Here is an 18,857-nt window from a genome sequence, read left to right as displayed (position 1 = left end):
TAATGGTTGCTCGTTAAACTTCACGTTTTATTTTTTTCAAGGCATAAGAAATGGAGCATTTTAAAAAAAAATGTTTAGTTGTAGTTGTATTAAACCGTAGCTGCAGATGTTGAGCTGAAGCTACCTTGCTTCTAACAACATAAGCAGGTATCAAAGCATTCAGGATTTGCTACATGCGATACACTTTAATTGCATTTGTCTGGAATGCAGTATTTTGAGTTTGCCCATTTCCTCTGCATTTAATCACGCCCTGGTATTGGAAACCTGACGACCCAGAGCAGTGGCTCGATTCACATTACAAAACGCTTGTGTCATTTATGTGTCCCATCCAAAGCCTTAATCAGTTTAACCTTTCTGCTGAGCCAGATCAGTTTACTAATGCATAAGAGATTTGAAACCATAGGGTGGCTGTGTTGGTTCTCCCAGTTGATCAGGGGGCTGGGCAGGGTTGAAAAACACAGGTTCTTCAATAGAACGGGATATCTGAATGACAAAATACACCGAAATCCTTTTGGTAAACCTTATTAAAAATCCTAAAAGAATTTCAGAAAAATATTATATGTTCAAAAATCAAATATAGAGCCATAGGGAGTGCCCAGGTCCTCCAGGTGAGCTGCTAAAAGAACCTACAAACATAGTCAGAAAGCTTTTAGTAAGCATGGCTAAAGCAATAAGTTAGCATAAGCCTAACTTATGCTAAGCAGTATAAGTTAGGAACCAAAGTTGCACACAACACACAAGTCATAAGCATACTCATACCCAAGGAAATGTACTCCTATAATCACGCAAGCGTCACCAAAATTACTCAGAAGTTTAACATTGAGGTATTAGTTAGAGATCCGGTTCGTACATCTCACACAAGTGAGGAAATGTCAAAGTTAATCGTATGTATCCAAAAACAGTGGAACATCTGAATGCAAATGTAGCTCTTTCTGACATCCACTTTGTCTTTGCAATTATTATTTGTGAGCACATTTCTATATTGAAAATAAGGGAAAATAAAATAAGTATGAACCCTGACTAAAACATGAACAGCACACAAAATGAGAGTCGATATCAGCATGTGATTAATCTTATATTATAACATTGCTAGGTTCACTTCACTGTGACATAGTGATGCAACAATAGGCACAAAAAAACTTTCGTTATGACTGAAGGAAATACACCACTGGGTGCAGCTCATCCTGGCGCACTGTACTCTACGTTGCAACAAATAACTTTGGCATTACTGACATCACATACTAACTGTTTAGAAGTACTAGTAGACGTCACTATCTTTAAGCTTGCAATTAAAAAGAAATCAGTTCATTAACACTTGCCTATGACTAAAAATCTAAAGCAAAGTCACACAGCATTGTCGTTGTGTAGAGTTATCCAGCATGACGCAGCCTTATTTGAAACTATGACACTGAAGCTGGTCTGTGCTAGAAACTATAACTGCTGTGGAGCCATTTTTATGAGTTTTTTATTTTTATTTTTTTGTCTTGGTTAGTCCTGAGTCTGTTTCTGTTAGAGTTCAAATTGAAGATGTCCCAAAGGAAGCACTTGCTACACCTGATTAGGAGAGTCTTTAGCCATGTTTTTTGATGTTGCCAATGTCGTTAATGCAACCATCTCTTCCTCCTGGCATTGCTCAGACGTTCCAACTTTTTATTTTTAATTTTTGTCTGTACTATTAATGGCTGCTGTTTCCAAAGTTGGGGTCTTCAGAGTTGGAAAAGAATAGTACTAACAAGTACATAAAAGCAGCCTATTGCTAGTTGATGCTGCTTGCGTTTTCCATCATACCTCTATTCCACTGACTTCCTAACAATATTGGAAACTCGACTCACAATCAGTGTCAAAGTTCTCTTCAAATGTTATTTTTAAAATAGAAATATTTGACTGTTACAGTAGCAGACAGAATAAAAGAGAAAACTAAGTCTTGAGCCAACTTTTACATTACTCCACAGTTATTTTTTGTTTTTAAGGCAACAGGGTTTATTGGGTCTCAGTTGTAGTGCTTTCTGTCATAGATCATATTTGTTAGCGGTGGGGGAAAATACACTTGTGACCAGTTCATAATTACAGCCCTACTCTGTAGGATATTATTAGCCAAATACAGCTACAGTTTTTCTTTCCTATGAGGCTGCTACTAACTCCCACATTACATGCTGCATTTATGCTGAAAACAATCCCTTTGCAAATAGCTTGAACGTTTACCAGCAGCTAGCTGGTCCTGTGCAAGTGTGGAATTTATCTGCAGCGCTTCCAAAGTTGTTAGTGTTGCAGAGGCCATTGCAGACATCTGAATCCAGAGCGACGACTACCCGTAAAACCTTCAACCAAACATGCAAACGCAAGCGACACAACTGGGACTACTTTAGAGTTTGGGTCACAGCATAATCCAAGGACAGCGGTATCCTTACACCCAGCCAGCTGCACGCCACACCACAGCAGGCAAACCCAGAGCTGAGGCTAGAGTATGTGAGAACAGAGCCGCTACCGTACAAAATAAACACCGAGGGAAGTATGGGTAAATTACGTAGCGAAAGACGTGTTTACGTTTAGGGTGTCGGGTTTAAATTATGTACTGCTGTGTTTTGCGGTCGGTGTGCCGGATTTAATTTGAATGTTTGCAAGAAGACGTGAAGGCTGAAAGAAGAGGAGCCAGACGGCCAATCCAGCTCCTCTGATGTCACTGCAGAAATCACTTTTTTTTTTTTTTTTTTTTTGCCCAGAATTCATCACAAGCAGTTACGCATGATGAGCGAGTTGGTATGCATTGACGGACGCCTGTGATGCATTTTTAATTCATGAACCGAGAGTTCGAATCAAACTTTCCATAAGGTGAGACTGAGATGTGTGTGTGTGTGTTTACGGTTTGGTGTGCAGCTCCTCTGACAGAGTGAGACCTTAGATAGATTTGAATGGAAGGATCAGTGATGAATTCCACGTATTGCGGTGTTATATGGCACATAATGTTTATTAAAGCGGTGAGATCACGCTGAAATCTCGTCTAATTCGCTGATCGATGATGAAAGGGCGCTTAGACGAATTTGGGAAAGAAATACAACTAAAGCCATCATAGTGGGGCACACAAGGACACGGCACACAAAATGATCCAGTTTCTTATTACCTCCCTTTATGATTGTGTGACCCCAGCAGAACTGGCACTGCAGAGATATTTAAGATGGGCTTTACCGCCGCCCCCATGGAGTTTTAACGTCCCAATGTTCTCTGTGTCTGTGTCTCTGCTTTCTGTTCACTTTCAGACACATCTGTTTCACGTTCAATCTGTTCAGCTTTGGAATCCGTTTTACATCGATGTGAGAAGGTTTATGCAGTGTTTAGTACCAGATTGGCTTTGTTATCCGGGCAGGATTGCAGTAAAAGTAAAAGACTTGTAAGTCAAAGCATATCCTCTTATTTTCGCAAAAGCTCCACCAGCTTCCCACAGCAGCAGCAGCAGCAGCAGCAGCAGTCTTTCCCACTGTCGTGAAGCGATTGTGTGAGAGACAAAACAAGGAAAATATCCGTATTACTTGTATCATTTTTCCAGAAGTGAAGCCAACGCTGGAATGCAAGTCGTACATGACTCAAAGTACAGTACTACTAAATGAATTGTAAATATTCAGGGGAAAATGTTTTTTATTTAAGCTTTCCAGCTGACAGATTATGTAAGATCAGACTGTACAAGGATTGGACTTGTGTTACAGATCATGTAAACATATGCATGAGATATTTTTGTAGGAAATACCTCATATGTAGAATGAGATACTTTGCAGCATCTGTCTAACACTGTGTTAGTTGACATCACCTCAGTAGAAAATACAATTCTTTACATTTTGTTTTGCATCCTCCAACACCTCACTGATGGAAATAGAGAATGTTGAGCTTGTTCCCTCAGTCACATATTCTACACTGAATGCTGTTGTGACTAAGTGATCTGTTAATGCTTACTTATGGTGTGTTTGCTGATTGGAAAAAAAATGGATTTTTGTGTTTTTGAGTTTCCGGTCACCAGCAGGCAACCAATATCTTGTCTTCAGAAACATTTCCATATAATTTTCAAATTTTTCTTGAGGCTTTGTTACAAGCAATCTATCACAAAGACAGTTTCTTCAGATCTATGAAATGTTAAAATTAAATACCACCAACAAGGGGATTCACAAAGAGAAAAAGATTTTCTCAAACTCAGTTGAATGATAAAAAACAACAACAAAAAAACCCTCTTAGGTCTTTTGTCCAGCCTTTGCTGGATTTTTTTTTTCTGTTTAATGAAGAAATTACTTTCAGTTTATCTTCTATAAGCTGCTCTTGCCCAACAATTCTTCTTTGGCCCCCTACTTATCGAGTTTCCTGATCTTTTTAAGTACAGTCCATGCTCCACAACATGCTGTTGAGCTTAGCAGAAAATGAGCAAACAGACAAAAGTCAAAACCCAAAGAAAACCTTTTCTTTTGCAAGCTTAGAGAACAGTTTGGAGAGACCACTTTAAAAGAATACACAGAAATCTGACTCCTTGGAAACAAAGTACGGAGGACTCAGTTGTGGTTTAAACTTTTCTGCAATTCTGTATATATTAGTTTTCTTGTAGGTCAGAAGACACTGACTTGTAAATGGAGAGTGGATTATTAAATAAGAATAGATATCTGTGCACAGAAATGTGGTAATCTGATTTATTGAAACGTAAATGGATGGTGATGGGCCTGCTGAGAGCGCCTGAGCCGTGATTCGACTTGACACGGTAAACGTTCGGCGCAGCCCGATACGTTTCATCCAGCCGTATCCATGACTGGAAACTGGGCCCCGAAATCTGCAGAGAGCAGGAAAGAACACAACTTTGGCACACTGAGGACTGAACAAATCGAGAGGGCACCGTGGCATCGCAGTTGCACCACATTTTTTCGGCACAAGTCCTTTGTGGTCTGGTCCCGGTCCAGGGCGGTTGCATAAGTGCACTTTCTTCTCCTCCACTCTCCTTGAGTTCCCGAGCTGGTGTTGATCACAACGCCGTGTTGACCTATTGTTTAATTTTGCAGGCATGCTTTCTGTCTAAATGTCAGAGCTGTTGGCATCAAGGTATTTGGCTTGGCAACTCGCTGGGCTTCTGCAGTGTTTATTTGTTGTCACGTCAGAGTTATAGAGTTGCTGCAGCAGGCATTAAACCTAAACAGCTGTGTCAACTCCGAAACTGTTTAGAGAGCGAATAGTTTTATTTCCTTACCCACCAGATCTGGTTGATATGGGATCACTTTGGGTTTGTTTCAAAAATGTTCAGTCAGTAGGCAAGATTTAAAAAAAAAAAAAAAAAATTAAAAAATACATCCATTTTATCAGCTGAAATAACTAAAGTAGGCTTGCAGGTAAGAGGGTGCGTATAAATGGGAGTAAAATGTGAATATGTGCAGCAATAGTTCTCTGGCCACTGAAAGAAATCATATTTTAAGTAAAGAAACTACAAACGCATTCATGCAGTTAGAAAATAGCTACTGGTTGTCCTAGCAGATGCTGCGGTTTAGTGTTAGTTAGAGCATGAATAGTTTAAATCTTCCAGTCCTGTAGCGATATCCACAGATGCCAGTTTCCCCCGTTTATTGGAAAAAAACAAACAAACAAACAAACAAACAAATGCACTTTCTAAGGAAAGAAACTGATGATGGTTCCAGCAACAAATCAATTCAAACCACACGCACTAATCAGGCAAATATGATTACGCATTCTTTGGTAAAGCGGATTAGCAGAAGACAAAGTAGATCAATTAAGTGTGTTATTACTTCCTTTGCTGGCTGCGTGTGAATTGGCATCCATCATCCCAACAATGGCCCTAAAATGAAATGGAGACATGCAGCTCATTCTGCAGCAGAACAAGAGGAGTTTATAGGTCGAAGGGGGTGAAAGGGAGACGGCCAGAGAGAGCGACAGCGAAAATGGCGGCAGGTGTGAGTGAAAGGCGCTGAATAGACGTGAGCGCTGGTGTCAAAGAACGCAGCAGGATCCTGCATTGACTGCCAGTAACACCAGTCCAGACGCCGGCTTGGAACGCAGATCATGTTTAGGATTTTCATTGCGTAAGCTCTGGTGTTTCTTTTGTCGAGGCGGGTTAGGATTTCTTGAACCGGGTTTATAATTAATGCCTCGATGGCTGCTGATCCAAGGCCACAGCGGCTGTGGCCTCATTTTAATCGGTTCTTGCGCACGTTTAGAATAGCTGTGAACGCAAAACCCAGAGTCAAAGCTGAATGGCTCCATCTGAAGATTTCCGATGTCAGGAAGATCACAGCGGGATTGAAAAGTGCATCCCACAGCCGAGTCGTCATCGTGTCATTATGGAGGACGGGTGAAATGAGATCGCTCGTTCTTAAATGGCAAAATTCAGTTTCTGTAACGTTCAATTCAGCGAGGAGGTGTAACATATTCCATGTGTGTGAAAGAGGCTCTATCATGCTAAAAGTTTAATTTATGCTTTTGGTTCACACAAATAGTTTCCACCTTCAGCGAGAAGCAGCAATTTAGACTTTCTCCACACTCTCCTGCAGTTGCATCCGTCATCCACATTGGTGCTAAAACACACATACACTGGTCCAGTTTTTTTTTTTTTTTTTTTTTTTGTCTAATATTTTGAGAGTATCGCTGTAACAAATTTGCTGAATGATGAATATTCCCCAAAATTACTGCAATAACCGGTAATATTGTTGTTTTGAGACCCTGTTCAAGTTATATAATGATAATGACAAAATAATGTAAGACCAAACTCTTAAAGGTCAATAAACCTTCAATTCTAATGGATATTTAAGACTGAAACAAATGAAATGAAAATAAATAAACAAAACAACAGGAACAAACGAAATGAATTATGAAGTCTCTGTAAAAAACAGAGACCAATGAACCAAACTGAAGATTTTTGTCCTCCAGTCTTTGATGCAAAAAGAGAAAAGAGAAAGATAATAAATTATGCAAATTGGAATTATGGAGCTCATTTTACTTTATCATGCAATTAATTGATTTATTGCTTATTGTGAAAAGCCTAGAAGAAACTCTAATAAAAAATCTGGTGCACCTGTTTGTGGTGAAAACAGGGCCAGGATGGTATTGACTCTTCTTTGCATTTGAAATTTTACTCATTTCATTTTCAGCATCCAGTCCTGGCAAAGAGAGAATGACGGAGCCTTTGTTTGTATGATTTCTTCCAAAAATCGCAGCAATGGTGATGAGTCTTTTAAAACCTGGATAAAATGTTTCCCACAAAAACTCTATTTGCATTTTGTCCCCTTCCTAAAATAATTATAGCTCTTTTTTTTTTTTTTTTTTTTTTTTGTCTAGATCATTTTTTGGCACAAAGAAGAGGTTATTTTTACATGTATTTATTTATTTATTTATTTATTTATTTATTTATTTATTTATTTATTTATGTTTATTTTTTATTCTTTGCAAAAATCACTTTGGGGAAAAAAAAATACTTAGGACATTATTGTAGGAAGGTGACGATTTGAATTAGCGTTTGAAGAAACGATGATATAGCAGCATGTACTTTTGCTTTGTAAATTTCACACAACTGCTGAGTCAATTTAGTTTGCGTCACAGTTCATAATTTAGACTTTTTTTAAGAGGAAGAAAAAAAGAGAAATATCGTGAAAATATTTAAATAGAAATAGAAAAATAAAAACTTATAGAAATGACAATTCTATGTATGTTTAAGCATCAACTCCACTTTTAGTTCGCCCATCTGGTTTAGTTAAGTTTAGTCATCTGTAAAATATGCCTACATTTTTCAAAAAGTAGATATAAAGTAAAAATTCAAGTCAAACTATGTCTGTGTGATCAGAGGGAGAGTTGGATTTCTTCTAAAACAGCAAGATACTAAACTTTGTAATTGTTGTTTTTTTTTTTTTTTTTTTTTGTACTTGAGAATGTAACACTGCGTTCCTTTTTCCCATAATCTGGTGAACCTGTAAACTCCAGGTAGACCATTTGAAAGAAAATTACATTTTAGCTCTCTAATTGGATGCAGGGCTGCACAGGTGTACGCTATTTTGGACAGGGGGTTCTGGGCAGCCTGGATCATATAAGGTGAAGTGGTTCCATAAACCCCTCAGCATGTTGCAACCACTTTGACAAGTCTTTGCTGCAGAAACGCAAAGTTAAGATCCATCACTGCACTTCCTCCTCAATCATCCACCAACAGCCTCTGGGAAGAACAAAACAGCTCAGCTGGGTCATTATGTGAGCCCCACTTAGTCATCATAGGACTGCTTCCTGTTGTGCCATCAACATAGTTTTTAATTTGACCAAGAAACTGTTCAGGCATGAGTGCAAAAAGGCTGTTAACAGCAATTTCTTTGGTCATTTAAATGACTACTTCCTCCTACCAATTTATCGGTTGAGTTCTCTCTCTGTGTGCATCTGGACAACACTCCTTTCCTGTTTTCATCAACCTTTTTTTTTGTTTGTTTGTTTTTGGAGAATTGTGATCATTCTTACTCACAAATAACAAAGATGGGTAACAGAAGAAGATAGGCTCCATAAATATGGAAAATAGTTGCGCATAAAGCAACCCCTTCCTTTTTGACACATCGAAATAATATGCCCAATAATATTTTTGTTTCTAATTAAAGGCGCATCCGCAGCAGACAAGGCTGGCTGCTTGATGTGGAGTGGAAATCAAATGATATGTGTAAACTATGTAATGCGAATGTTTTACCTAAGCTGCTTTTAATATTACATCCTAACAAAGTGCATGAGAAACCCGTCTCTCCTTAGCTCGTCTCGGATCATATGGATATAATTTCATCCATTTACGTTTTTCTGCACTTTGCTGTGGTTGCCACAGGGCATTTGGAAGCAGGAAGATTAAACACACATGTTCCTCTCATCTGTAGCTGGAGGACTGTGCTGCACATCATCCCCTGTGTACAGATCCTGAAGTGTTGGTGGTTTTCCTCTTGATAAACCAACTCTTTCCTCTAAACCTTTTTTTTTACTTAAACTGTTATAGATCCTAATTTGAGCTGTAGCAGTATATATGTTGTTGGCTGATTGAAAACTTTTGCATTTCTGTGTTGCTTTCCTGTAAAGAGTCCAGGATTTTTCTGATGAGCTTTGAGATTTCATTTCCTCTATCTCAGACCTTTAGAACATGAGTAATTGTAGCTTAATTGCAAATCAAGATACTTTGCCAGCTTTCAGACTGAGGATGACTGTCACATTAAAACACTGTGAAATCTGCAGCCATTAACTGAGTTTTACCTTTATGTCATCACTGATCAACCTAAGCCAATCATATCATTGCTCCAGTCTTTGGCTCTTTTATTTGCAAACTATTTTGCTAATTAGTTAGCTAGCTCTGATCAGGTGCATAACACACTTTATCCATTAAAGTATTAAAGTACTATATCCATTAAAGACAACAGAGGTTGTCATTGGTTTATTAAGATAAAAAAAAAACTGTCATAATTGCAAATTAAGTGTTTTGTATCACCCAGTTATTGTCCAGTGGTATCTACATGGTAGACATTCTGTATTTTCAAATAAAGTTTGATAACTTTCTTAACTTATTTTGCACTAAAAGTCAGAATTTCTGAGATCCAAGAAAAAAAAATCTACTTAAAAGGCTCTTGAAGTTATAATGCAGGATTCTGCAAATCCTTTCCCAAATCCAAGTTCAGTCTTCCAGCATCAAGGGGACACAGAAATATATTCAAGTTGAAGAGGGACACCAAGTGAATATCTTAAATCTGTTGCAACCGGCAAGTAGAGAGGGAACATTTTGGAACCTGAAATGAAAATAAAAACAAACGTATTCAATGACTCTAGTAGCAACCACTTCATTGCGCAAATATCACTTTTCAACAGATGAGCCTCTTTATATCTTCTGATCCTCTTCGTGTACATATGTGTCGTCTTGCGTCACTCATTTAGACTTTAAATCTGATTTTCGTTAAACATGTCAGCGGCTGTATTCCGCCCAGCAGCCGTCCACAACGGCTGGTTTGTTCCCGTCAGCCGCAGCTCCGGCAGGTTGCTAATGAGCCGCTGCCTGCGAGCCGAGTCCCACACTACTGCCTTTTTGCTCCTGACACTGTTTGGTCTTTCCCCTGCCAGTCAAGAGTAATTTCCCATGAAGGCCCGAGGCGTGACGCACCACCTCTGCTCTGAACGCGGAGTCCATAATCTGTCTGTTGTGATCAGCCGCTTGTCCCGGGGTTTTAACCCTCGCTCGCGCTCCCTTCAGCCACGTCGAGACCCCGCTGTCATCCCCAATGTTTACCGAGCCGCTGAGCGACCCACTCAGCTCTGAGGACGGTGTCAAATGGGGCTGAAAGCCCTCAAGAGTGCCGGTGCCACTCCCCTCCTGCGGCTGCCTTCTGGCTTACCATGGACGGAGGGTTTTCAGAGAGGAAAACTAAACATGTTTAAAGCAATTAATGTGATTAGCGCAGTTTAAGCTGTTTTTATAGGTAATATCAAAGGCAAAACCAGTCATCCGTCAACCACCGACTCTGTTTATACCACTTTCAACCGTGTGGTGCTTTCTGCGCAGTTTAGATTCGAGTCAGCTTCTTTATGAATGGTGTACCACCTTACTGACACAGTTTATGCTTCTTAATGTACACACGTTATCTTAAGAGGCTTTTATCATCATTATGGCTGTAACTTTGATTGGTGTAGTCGGGTGAAAACAAACAAACAAAAAAAAAAACAACACAAAACTGTCTTGGCTGACAAAGTGGGACCACATATGGTTGGGCCTGACGGAGACTCTTACTACTACCACTCTTCTCTCATTACCAGCAGGAGTGGCATATTTCATTTTACCAGCACTGTAATACAGCAAACCTCCAAAACGAAGTTGACAGTCAGCACACTTTCTGAAAGAAGTAATTTAAACCAGCAGATTGGCTGCATTAAAATGGTTTACTTTAGCATAGATTTATTTTTCTGCTGAGTTCCTGGGTAACGTCTATTCCCGAAGACGTTGGTGCCTTATGAGGTTTTCTTGTTTTACTCGCCAGGAAAACTTCACGCTTGGATTGTCTCTCTACAAATTATATCCTCAGATCAATAATACGCTTTTTCGTGAGTAACATGGTTTTCCTCCACGGACCTCTAACTAATTTATCCTCAGATTTGTTTCAGCGAAACAAATTTCCATAAATATGGAATTTTGGTGCCTAAATACGAGCTTGGTTTGTTTTCCAAAACTTAATTCTCAGCCTCAAAGTCTGCCAGATGTATTATACCATGCCTTGCAAAAGTATTTATGAACCTTTTTGTTCATTTTGTCACATTATAACTAAAAACTTCTTAGTTTCAACATGGACTTGTATAAAACTGTGATGTTCAAGGAAAATTATACGTTTTAGATGCACAAAATCTGAGTGTTTTACAACTACCTTTCAAACCGAATGCAACAAGGTTGTAAAACTGTATTCAAAACTTGGAACACCCTGAGCACAACATGGTGGTGGCAGCATCATGCTGAGGTGATGCCTTCCTACGGCAACGGGGGAAAACTGATGAGAGCTAATGGGGAGATGGATGGTATAAAAAAACAAAAAAAAAGCATTTTGACCAATAAAGATTGAACGACAAACCTAAACACAACCAGGGCTGAAATAGGAAAACAAATGTTCCTCACAATTGAGGAATCTGACTTACTATTTTCAAGAGAAGAATGGACAAATACTCGCAGCGAAATGTAGCTTGACAAATTGTTGACTAAGGGTCTGAAGGCAAATACTTGGCACCTTTTTCATATGTTTTTAAATTCCCCGACAGACCAGCATTTTGTGTTTGTCTATCAGATCAAGTCCTACACGCATATTCAAACTGTCCTGTTTTACTGTGTAGACTTGTCTTTGTAGCTCCACATTTTGGCTTTTACGTACTCATGAATATGCACTTGGATTATGCATCTGGCTTAGCTGCAGATGTGAATTGCACTCTGGGGACTTGTGTTCTTTTGCAGCAAAACGTCGAGCCATGGCAACATTGATGTCCAAAAACAGGACTTGGACAGGATTTCAAAATTTCAAGCTTATTTCTGTTTGGAAGCCCTAACAGGTCCTCATATTGTACTGTGTTTGGATACATTAATGTTTGAGTAAAATTAGCCTAAAAAAAGCTTTTTGCACGCAGATTTTTATTTTTTTTATTTATTTATTTTTTTTTTTTTGCCGGCAGGCGTGGGGAGGTGAAAGCATGATTTTGATCATCCTGAATGAAAGTTTTGTTTCCAAACTTATTAACTCAGAGATCTTACAAACTCTTTGTGGAGCTGTGTGACACACTGCTTGGCTTGGACAGATTAAGACTCTCTTACTGAGCCACACCGCTGCACTCAGAAACCCACAAATGAGCGCAGGTCACCTAAGACGGTTCCACCATGACGGGCTTGGGTTTCGTCTTTCTTAAATGGAGCCTTGGTGAATAGAAGGCCCAACCTGCGCTGCCTGAGTGAATGAAGGAGGCTAAGAGTGTTTAGCTAAGAGAGAGCTGGAGTGCCGCTGCTCTGTCCTGAGCTACAACCTGACCTGTTGTCAGTCGGCCTAGCTAAAGGTCAGGCGAGAATAAAAGACGTGAGCTTTAGCAGCAGGATGTCAACTTTACATTTAGTTCAGCCTAACAAAGCATTTTTAATGTTGGCCCGATAGATACTGTTCTTTGTGCTTTATTTTTGTCGTATAAAATAGAACATCTTTACAGTTATATGTATTTTAAAGACAAATTCGTCTTTAGAGGGATAACTAGAGATGACCAATGCCAGTATCTACTCAGTAAATTGATTTACATATGTATAATTAATAAGTGTCCATTTTTTTTTTCCATGCGAGTGATTATAATCTACAGCTGATGACACCAAAAGTTCAGTTTCTTGGAAATTGCAAATCTGACAATAAAGACATTTTAATTCAGAAATGTTGTTTGTAGTCTCTCAGGTCAAGAGGCTGGAGGTTCACAGAGTGTTTTATCCGAGCACATTGATGGAAAGTTGAGGGGAAAGAAAGCGTGAGGTAGCAAAAGGTGTTCAAGCAACAGGAATAATCAGATTTTTGAGAGGATTTTGCAGCAAAGCCCATCCAAGCGTTTGGAGATTCGCAATGTGTGGACAGCAGCTGAAGTCGGTGCTTAAAGATCCAGCATTAAGTTCATATGTTTTGTTTTTTTGTGCTTAGGTGCAGGTTGTCCACAGGAGTGGATACGTGTAAATCCCTGAACTCAAGAATAAAAACACTGAAGATTTTTTTTGTTGTTGTTCTTTTACAATTCATGCGTCAGAGGGGTTAATTTATTAAGAGGCTCCTGTGTGTTTCAAAAGTTACATTAAGTGGAATCTCCCGTATTATTTCTACCTAAAAACTTTATCACTCCTAACATGACATTCCCCCGTAGAGAGTCTTGACAGCGAAAGCTGCTTTCACCCTCCACAATTTGTTTTTGTTTGTTTCCATTTTCCATTTTCTTTACAAGCCCAGAAGTGGATACATGAGAAGCCTCATGAATGATTCACACGTTAACAAATCTGTGGTGCTCATTGGGTGAGTGCTTGGGATCGGATGAGCCAAGCAGGGTCAGATATGAGCTTGTTTACAGTCACTGTCACTTGTCAGTCTAATGGACTATACGCTGCCGAATACTTATCTCCCGCTATGCATTACGGCAAAATAAACGACACCGTACTGTATGGCGTGCTCCAGTTTCCCCCTGCAATTAACATGACAGGCTGGGAGCGTAGGTGCTCAGTGGTTTTCACAAAGAGTCTTGGATTGGCAGATGCTTTCAAAAGATGCGGAAAGAAGTGCTCACAGTTGCACCTCCGGTCCTTTTCAATCAGTCAATATATCTTGTAGAAATAACACTATCCTTATTAGAAGCTCCAAAATAAGTAAACGCGAGGGAGGACTTGTTTCTAAATCACTCAGGCACATACTTTGGTTTGTTTCCCCCCCCCCCAGTTTTCTCTTTGTAAGCGGTCTCTCCTCCTCCCACAGTTCGAGGGCTGTAACAAAGCGTTTTCCCGCCTGGAGAACCTGAAGATACACCTGAGGAGCCACACGGGCGAGAAGCCGTACCTCTGCCAGCACCCTGGCTGCCAGAAGGCATTCAGCAACTCCAGCGACCGAGCCAAGCACCAGCGCACTCACCTGGACACGGTCAGAAAACATTCTTAAATTCATGTTTGACCTGCTGAAAAATCACCTGGGTGGTCGGCTTCTTGACACGAACCCAAAAGTCGTGTGCAGTCGCCCAGATACAGGCTCCTTTTGTCTGTCTGCGAAACTCGAGCTGAAATTAGGTCATATTAAAAAGTCCCAAAAAATTATTTCTGGTGTAAATAGCAATAAATATTACCCCGAGTGTGTGTTTGCCGTATGATTAAACTTTAGTCATTTTATTTTACTACGTTCAAAATCTACTGCCAAGCTTCTCTGCCTATTTCTACATTTTGACAGTGTAATTTCTCATAAATCAGTGAGACTGTGGGACGTTTTTCACTCCCTACTTCAGTAGAGACATGCTGCAGGTCCTTTAATAATCATCACCATTAGTGCAGGCTGCGGCTCCCACCGAAGAGATTCAGGATGCAAGCTAAAACAGAGGTCCGCTTGTTTCTTCAGAGCGTACAGTATGGAAGTGGAACGGTTGAGTCATTCATCGCTGCCACCCATTAGGTGGCTGCACCGCCACCAACTTATAGCCCACTTGACCGGCATTCTCATGCCAACACAGCCGTGGAGTAAATGAGCTGCTTTGCTTCCACTATATTTCTGGTGTATTTGTTTTTCCTTCCTCTAAGATGAATGCCCCATTAGTTTTCTCTATATTTTGCAAAATATTGCAGGTTTTTTCAATCACCCTTTTGCAAAAGTATTTTTAGTTAAAAAAATAAGTTAATTAAATGTTCTAAGTAATGCACAATGTGCACTAGTCCAGTGGAATAGGCTTAAGTTTCAGAGTCAGGTTAGAGTTGGAATGCAACTTACACTTGTCATCCTGTATGTAGACTGTGATGCACTGCACATTAGGCACAAAGTGACCAATATAACAACCTGTTTGCTAGCTGTGGCATCATATTAATTGGTCACTTTGTTGTTTTTCCAACTGGATGTTATGTTAAATTGATTTGGGTTGATGCCCTTAAATACACTTTAAATATCACCCACAAAATTCAGCCATTTAAGCCATTCAGCATGTCAAGGTGGGCAGCTCTTCATAAGTGCAGACAGAGCTTCAGCATAGCTGAGCATGATGTTACTTGGGGTGTTGCTACAGCATTTAGCTAGCAGTTAAGTATTTTTTTTTAAAGTCCAAAAAGCCTGGCTTAGCTGGATATCCAACTCTGCTGCAGCATCAGATGCACAAAATACTGCAAATCATTTACTCACAGCTACTCTGTGAAATAAAATGAAATGTGAGGTAGCTGAACAATATTGCGATGGGAAGAATTAAAAACAACAGGGAATCATTTTTTGCTTTTCAAACAAAATGCATTTATGTTGTACAGAAACAGTCTTTTTATTGTGGAGGGTGTCATTTTAATGTTAAAATAAAAACGCAGGAAAGATTTTTATTTAGTCATCCGTACATGTTTATTTTGCGAGTTTTGCCGCTCCCACTTTTTTCCTATTAAATCATTCAGAACTCGCAAAGAAAAGGCAAAAAGAAAAATTAATGCTGACTCGTGTTTTTTTTAATTAGTTGTAGATTTTCTTCCACCACCCAAATTGACCAAATGATACAGCTAACAGACGGACCCAGATGCTGATGACTTCACACCAGCTCACGTCTAAAGTCATCGCTGAGCGTGCCGCAGCCAAAAACACGTCATTCTTATTCTTGACTCTTACCTTACTCAAAACTTGTACTGGATTATTTACCCTGCTCGTGTTTCTGCACTCTAAGTGTAACGTGGCTTAGTAAACATCAAAGTGAAGGCAAATGAAACTGCTAGAGACGGAGCTAATTACAGTTTTCCCCGTTTGCCTTTGAAATGACAAAAGGAAATTTAGAGTATAAATTTGGTGTTATTGTAACTTTCATTTTCATACGCCGCCCCTAAAACGATTCACTAAACCTGAACCAAATTTTAGGTGCTATTTTTGCGTCCTTATCTAGCACGTTTGAAAGCAGGTGCAAACTGACATGCAAAAAATATCTGTGGCAAACAGGAGATAATTATTTGGAACATTTTAAAACTATAAAACTATTTTCCTTTTACAGCCTCTCTGCTCTTGTCAGAGTTGACACCTATTAAACACAGAAAATAACACAGGAAAGACAAGAGAAAGTTAGATTCTTAATACTCGCGAGGAGAACAGACAGAGATGTGCTTTCAGTTACAAATCTCCAACTGCTCTCAAGCACATTTGCCTGCCCCTCTCTTTTTATTGTCTTTAGGATCCCTAATCACAGAGAGCACTGTAACTCTAAAGGGAGGGGGAAAAACACTTCGTCACACAGTCACAGCGCCAAGATTATCACTAACTAACAACACAATCTATCTCGCACTAGCTTATCTAGTTCCTGACCCAGGATCAAATAGGACAAGTTGTGAATCTTCACAGCGATGGTTTTATAGCTATCTAAGAGGTCAAAAGCAGGGCGTTCTGTGAAGAGCTGCTGTCTCTGCTCTTCTTCAGAGAGGCCCTCTGAGGAAGGAAATCAGAGTGATTAACAATACAGAAACATTTCTTAAAAGATATGACTAAAACAAATAAGAGTAGATAAACTAAGAACATATAAAACAGTATAACAAATAGTTGATAATAATACAGTTTACCTAACAGCTCTAGTGACACTTTCCATGAGGACAGCCAGTAGCAAAATCATCACTTAAATTGAGTGAAAGGGCAATTAATTGCACTTTTTTTTTTTTTTTTTTTTTTTTTTTTTTTTTTTGCGTATGCAGTTTAGCGCAGCTTATTTAGTATCTTTTACCTAAAACACCACAGCTTCAGCTTGGCAAAATTCTCCATTGATCAACAAAATGTGATGTGCAAATGTTTCCAGAGCTTTCTCTTTTTTGCTAATCAAGTTAATTATCCACAGCAGATCGTCTCCCGATGCATTTTTGTTATACCCACTGGAGCTTTTACAACTTTAAGTGTGTGCACATTACTATTTTTGTAATATCACTTGTGTGAGCTACGACAGTATGGATTTGTAACGTCGGACTGAGAGGAAAGAGAACGGGGGAAAATGTGCATACATATATGACTGCAAGTGAAGTTTTAGGATTTTCTTGTGTTAAAACCTCCTCACCTGATGATCTTTTCTTTTCGTTCTGTTTCTTCGCCTTCTTTTTTCTTCAACTTGTGTGTCTGTCTCAGCTGAAAGGTAGGACTCTACATTTTCTCTAACAAATTTCATTTTTTTACTATTTTAACGTATTTCTAGAATTTCAGTTCTTACATTTTTCCTTTAGCTTTCTTTCCTTTTTACCTATACATTTATGTTTAAAACAAAATAAATCTAAATGCATAAGACTTGGGAAAATATTGTGATATTAAATATTTTTTTTTCTGTTCCTTTTAGAAACCATACGCGTGTCAGATCTCGGGCTGCACCAAGCGCTACACGGATCCCAGTTCTCTACGCAAACACGTCAAAATCCACTCAGCCAAAGAGCAGCAGGTGCATAAGAAGGTAAGAGACTTGCATTGTGGGTAAAACCAGGACAAGTACGTATATCCGAGTAGTGAGATGGAATCATGCAGTTCAGCCCAAAATCATTCCTACGCCGATTTAAAATCGCATTAATTTAACCAAGAAGTTTTATTCTAGTAGGAAATTAGACAGGCATCTCTCAAAAGATAATTGCATAATTGGAAAGAAGTATAAATTATTAGTTTTGTTTACATTTTATTCAACGTCATGTCAAAAATTATTAATGACATTCGGATTAATTGGGGGGAAACATTTGTTTTGACATCACCACAATTAAAACATTATTGCTTACAACCATATTACTTGTTTCACTGGTATGTCAGTCTTTTGTCTTGGTGATGAGCTCCGAGGGTTTAAGGTTGGAAGGCCCCCTGCCGGTTATTTTTCAGACTTGGCTGCTCCAAAACGTTAATGATATTCCCATCCCACTAGAAATGTGTTAGTAAAATTAAGAGATTGCTTTCAAGCTAAATCTTTCAGGGTTACAAATAATTTTGAACTAAACTAGGTAGAGTATTGCATTTTGCAATATGTGATTCAAAGTCTATTATTCGTAATCACAACACACTTAATTTTGTTGTGCGTTCTTTTCAAGAAAATGCACAATAATTAATCAAACGTGACTTCTACAAATTGTGGAATGTTGTTGGTACAATTAGAAAGTTCTCACGTACTGATTTGATAGTCGATGTGTGGTATTTTTATTTTTACCATAAACCTAAATATGCTTTGATAATACTCAAGCTAATTACTGTAAAGATTTCCAACATTTATGATGAGTCATTAAACAAAGCAGGATATACAAAAAGCTCATTTGTAACGTTATAAAAAATGATCTCATAGGTTCGGGAGAGGAATTTGCTTTCTTGTGGTTTGAAAGTCATCGAAGTTTATACGAGCAAATTTCCTGTGAGTTGTCACATGCAGTTTAAATAAAGTGGAAATAGTCATTTCTTTATGGCCTCTTTGATATGAGAATCTAGCTGACGTGGTCGGGCTGCTGCAGGGTTCGTGGGAATCCTGTAAATCTGCTGGATCCTCCACATAGAAACTCTTACTCATTCTGGCTACCTGGACGACCAAAGCCCTTTGAACCAGGTGACTCGGTCAGAGTGAACGGCTCGATCTAGGAAGGCTCTGGTGGTTTTGTGATGTTATTGAGAACACAAAATTGCTTTGGATTACCAGGATTTTTTTTTTGTTCCCGA

The 18,857-nt window shown here is 39.1% G+C and overlaps 1 protein-coding gene across 3 annotated transcripts in view; it reads left to right on the top strand.

The window, feature by feature from the left end:
• Window positions 1-18,857, top strand: part of LOC106952155 (zinc finger protein GLIS1-like) — a 65,321-nt gene that overhangs the window by 20,385 nt on the left and 26,079 nt on the right. For all 3 annotated transcript variants that reach the window (XM_015040092.1, XM_015040091.1, XM_015040090.1), the window contains exons 3-4: window positions 13,974-14,135; window positions 17,518-17,628. In XM_015040092.1, coding sequence (XP_014895578.1) covers window positions 13,974-14,135; window positions 17,518-17,628 — 273 coding nt within the window. The remainder of the gene's footprint in view (window positions 1-13,973; window positions 14,136-17,517; window positions 17,629-18,857) is intronic.

Source organism: Poecilia latipinna, unplaced genomic scaffold (assembly GCF_001443285.1).
Source record: "Poecilia latipinna isolate Pla-1442-1.1 unplaced genomic scaffold, P_latipinna-1.0 Scaffold495, whole genome shotgun sequence".
In the NCBI taxonomy this organism is placed as follows: Eukaryota; Metazoa; Chordata; class Actinopteri; order Cyprinodontiformes; family Poeciliidae; genus Poecilia; species Poecilia latipinna.
Note: the sequence above shows the minus strand (reverse complement) of the source record. Positions and strands in the feature narration are given on the sequence as shown.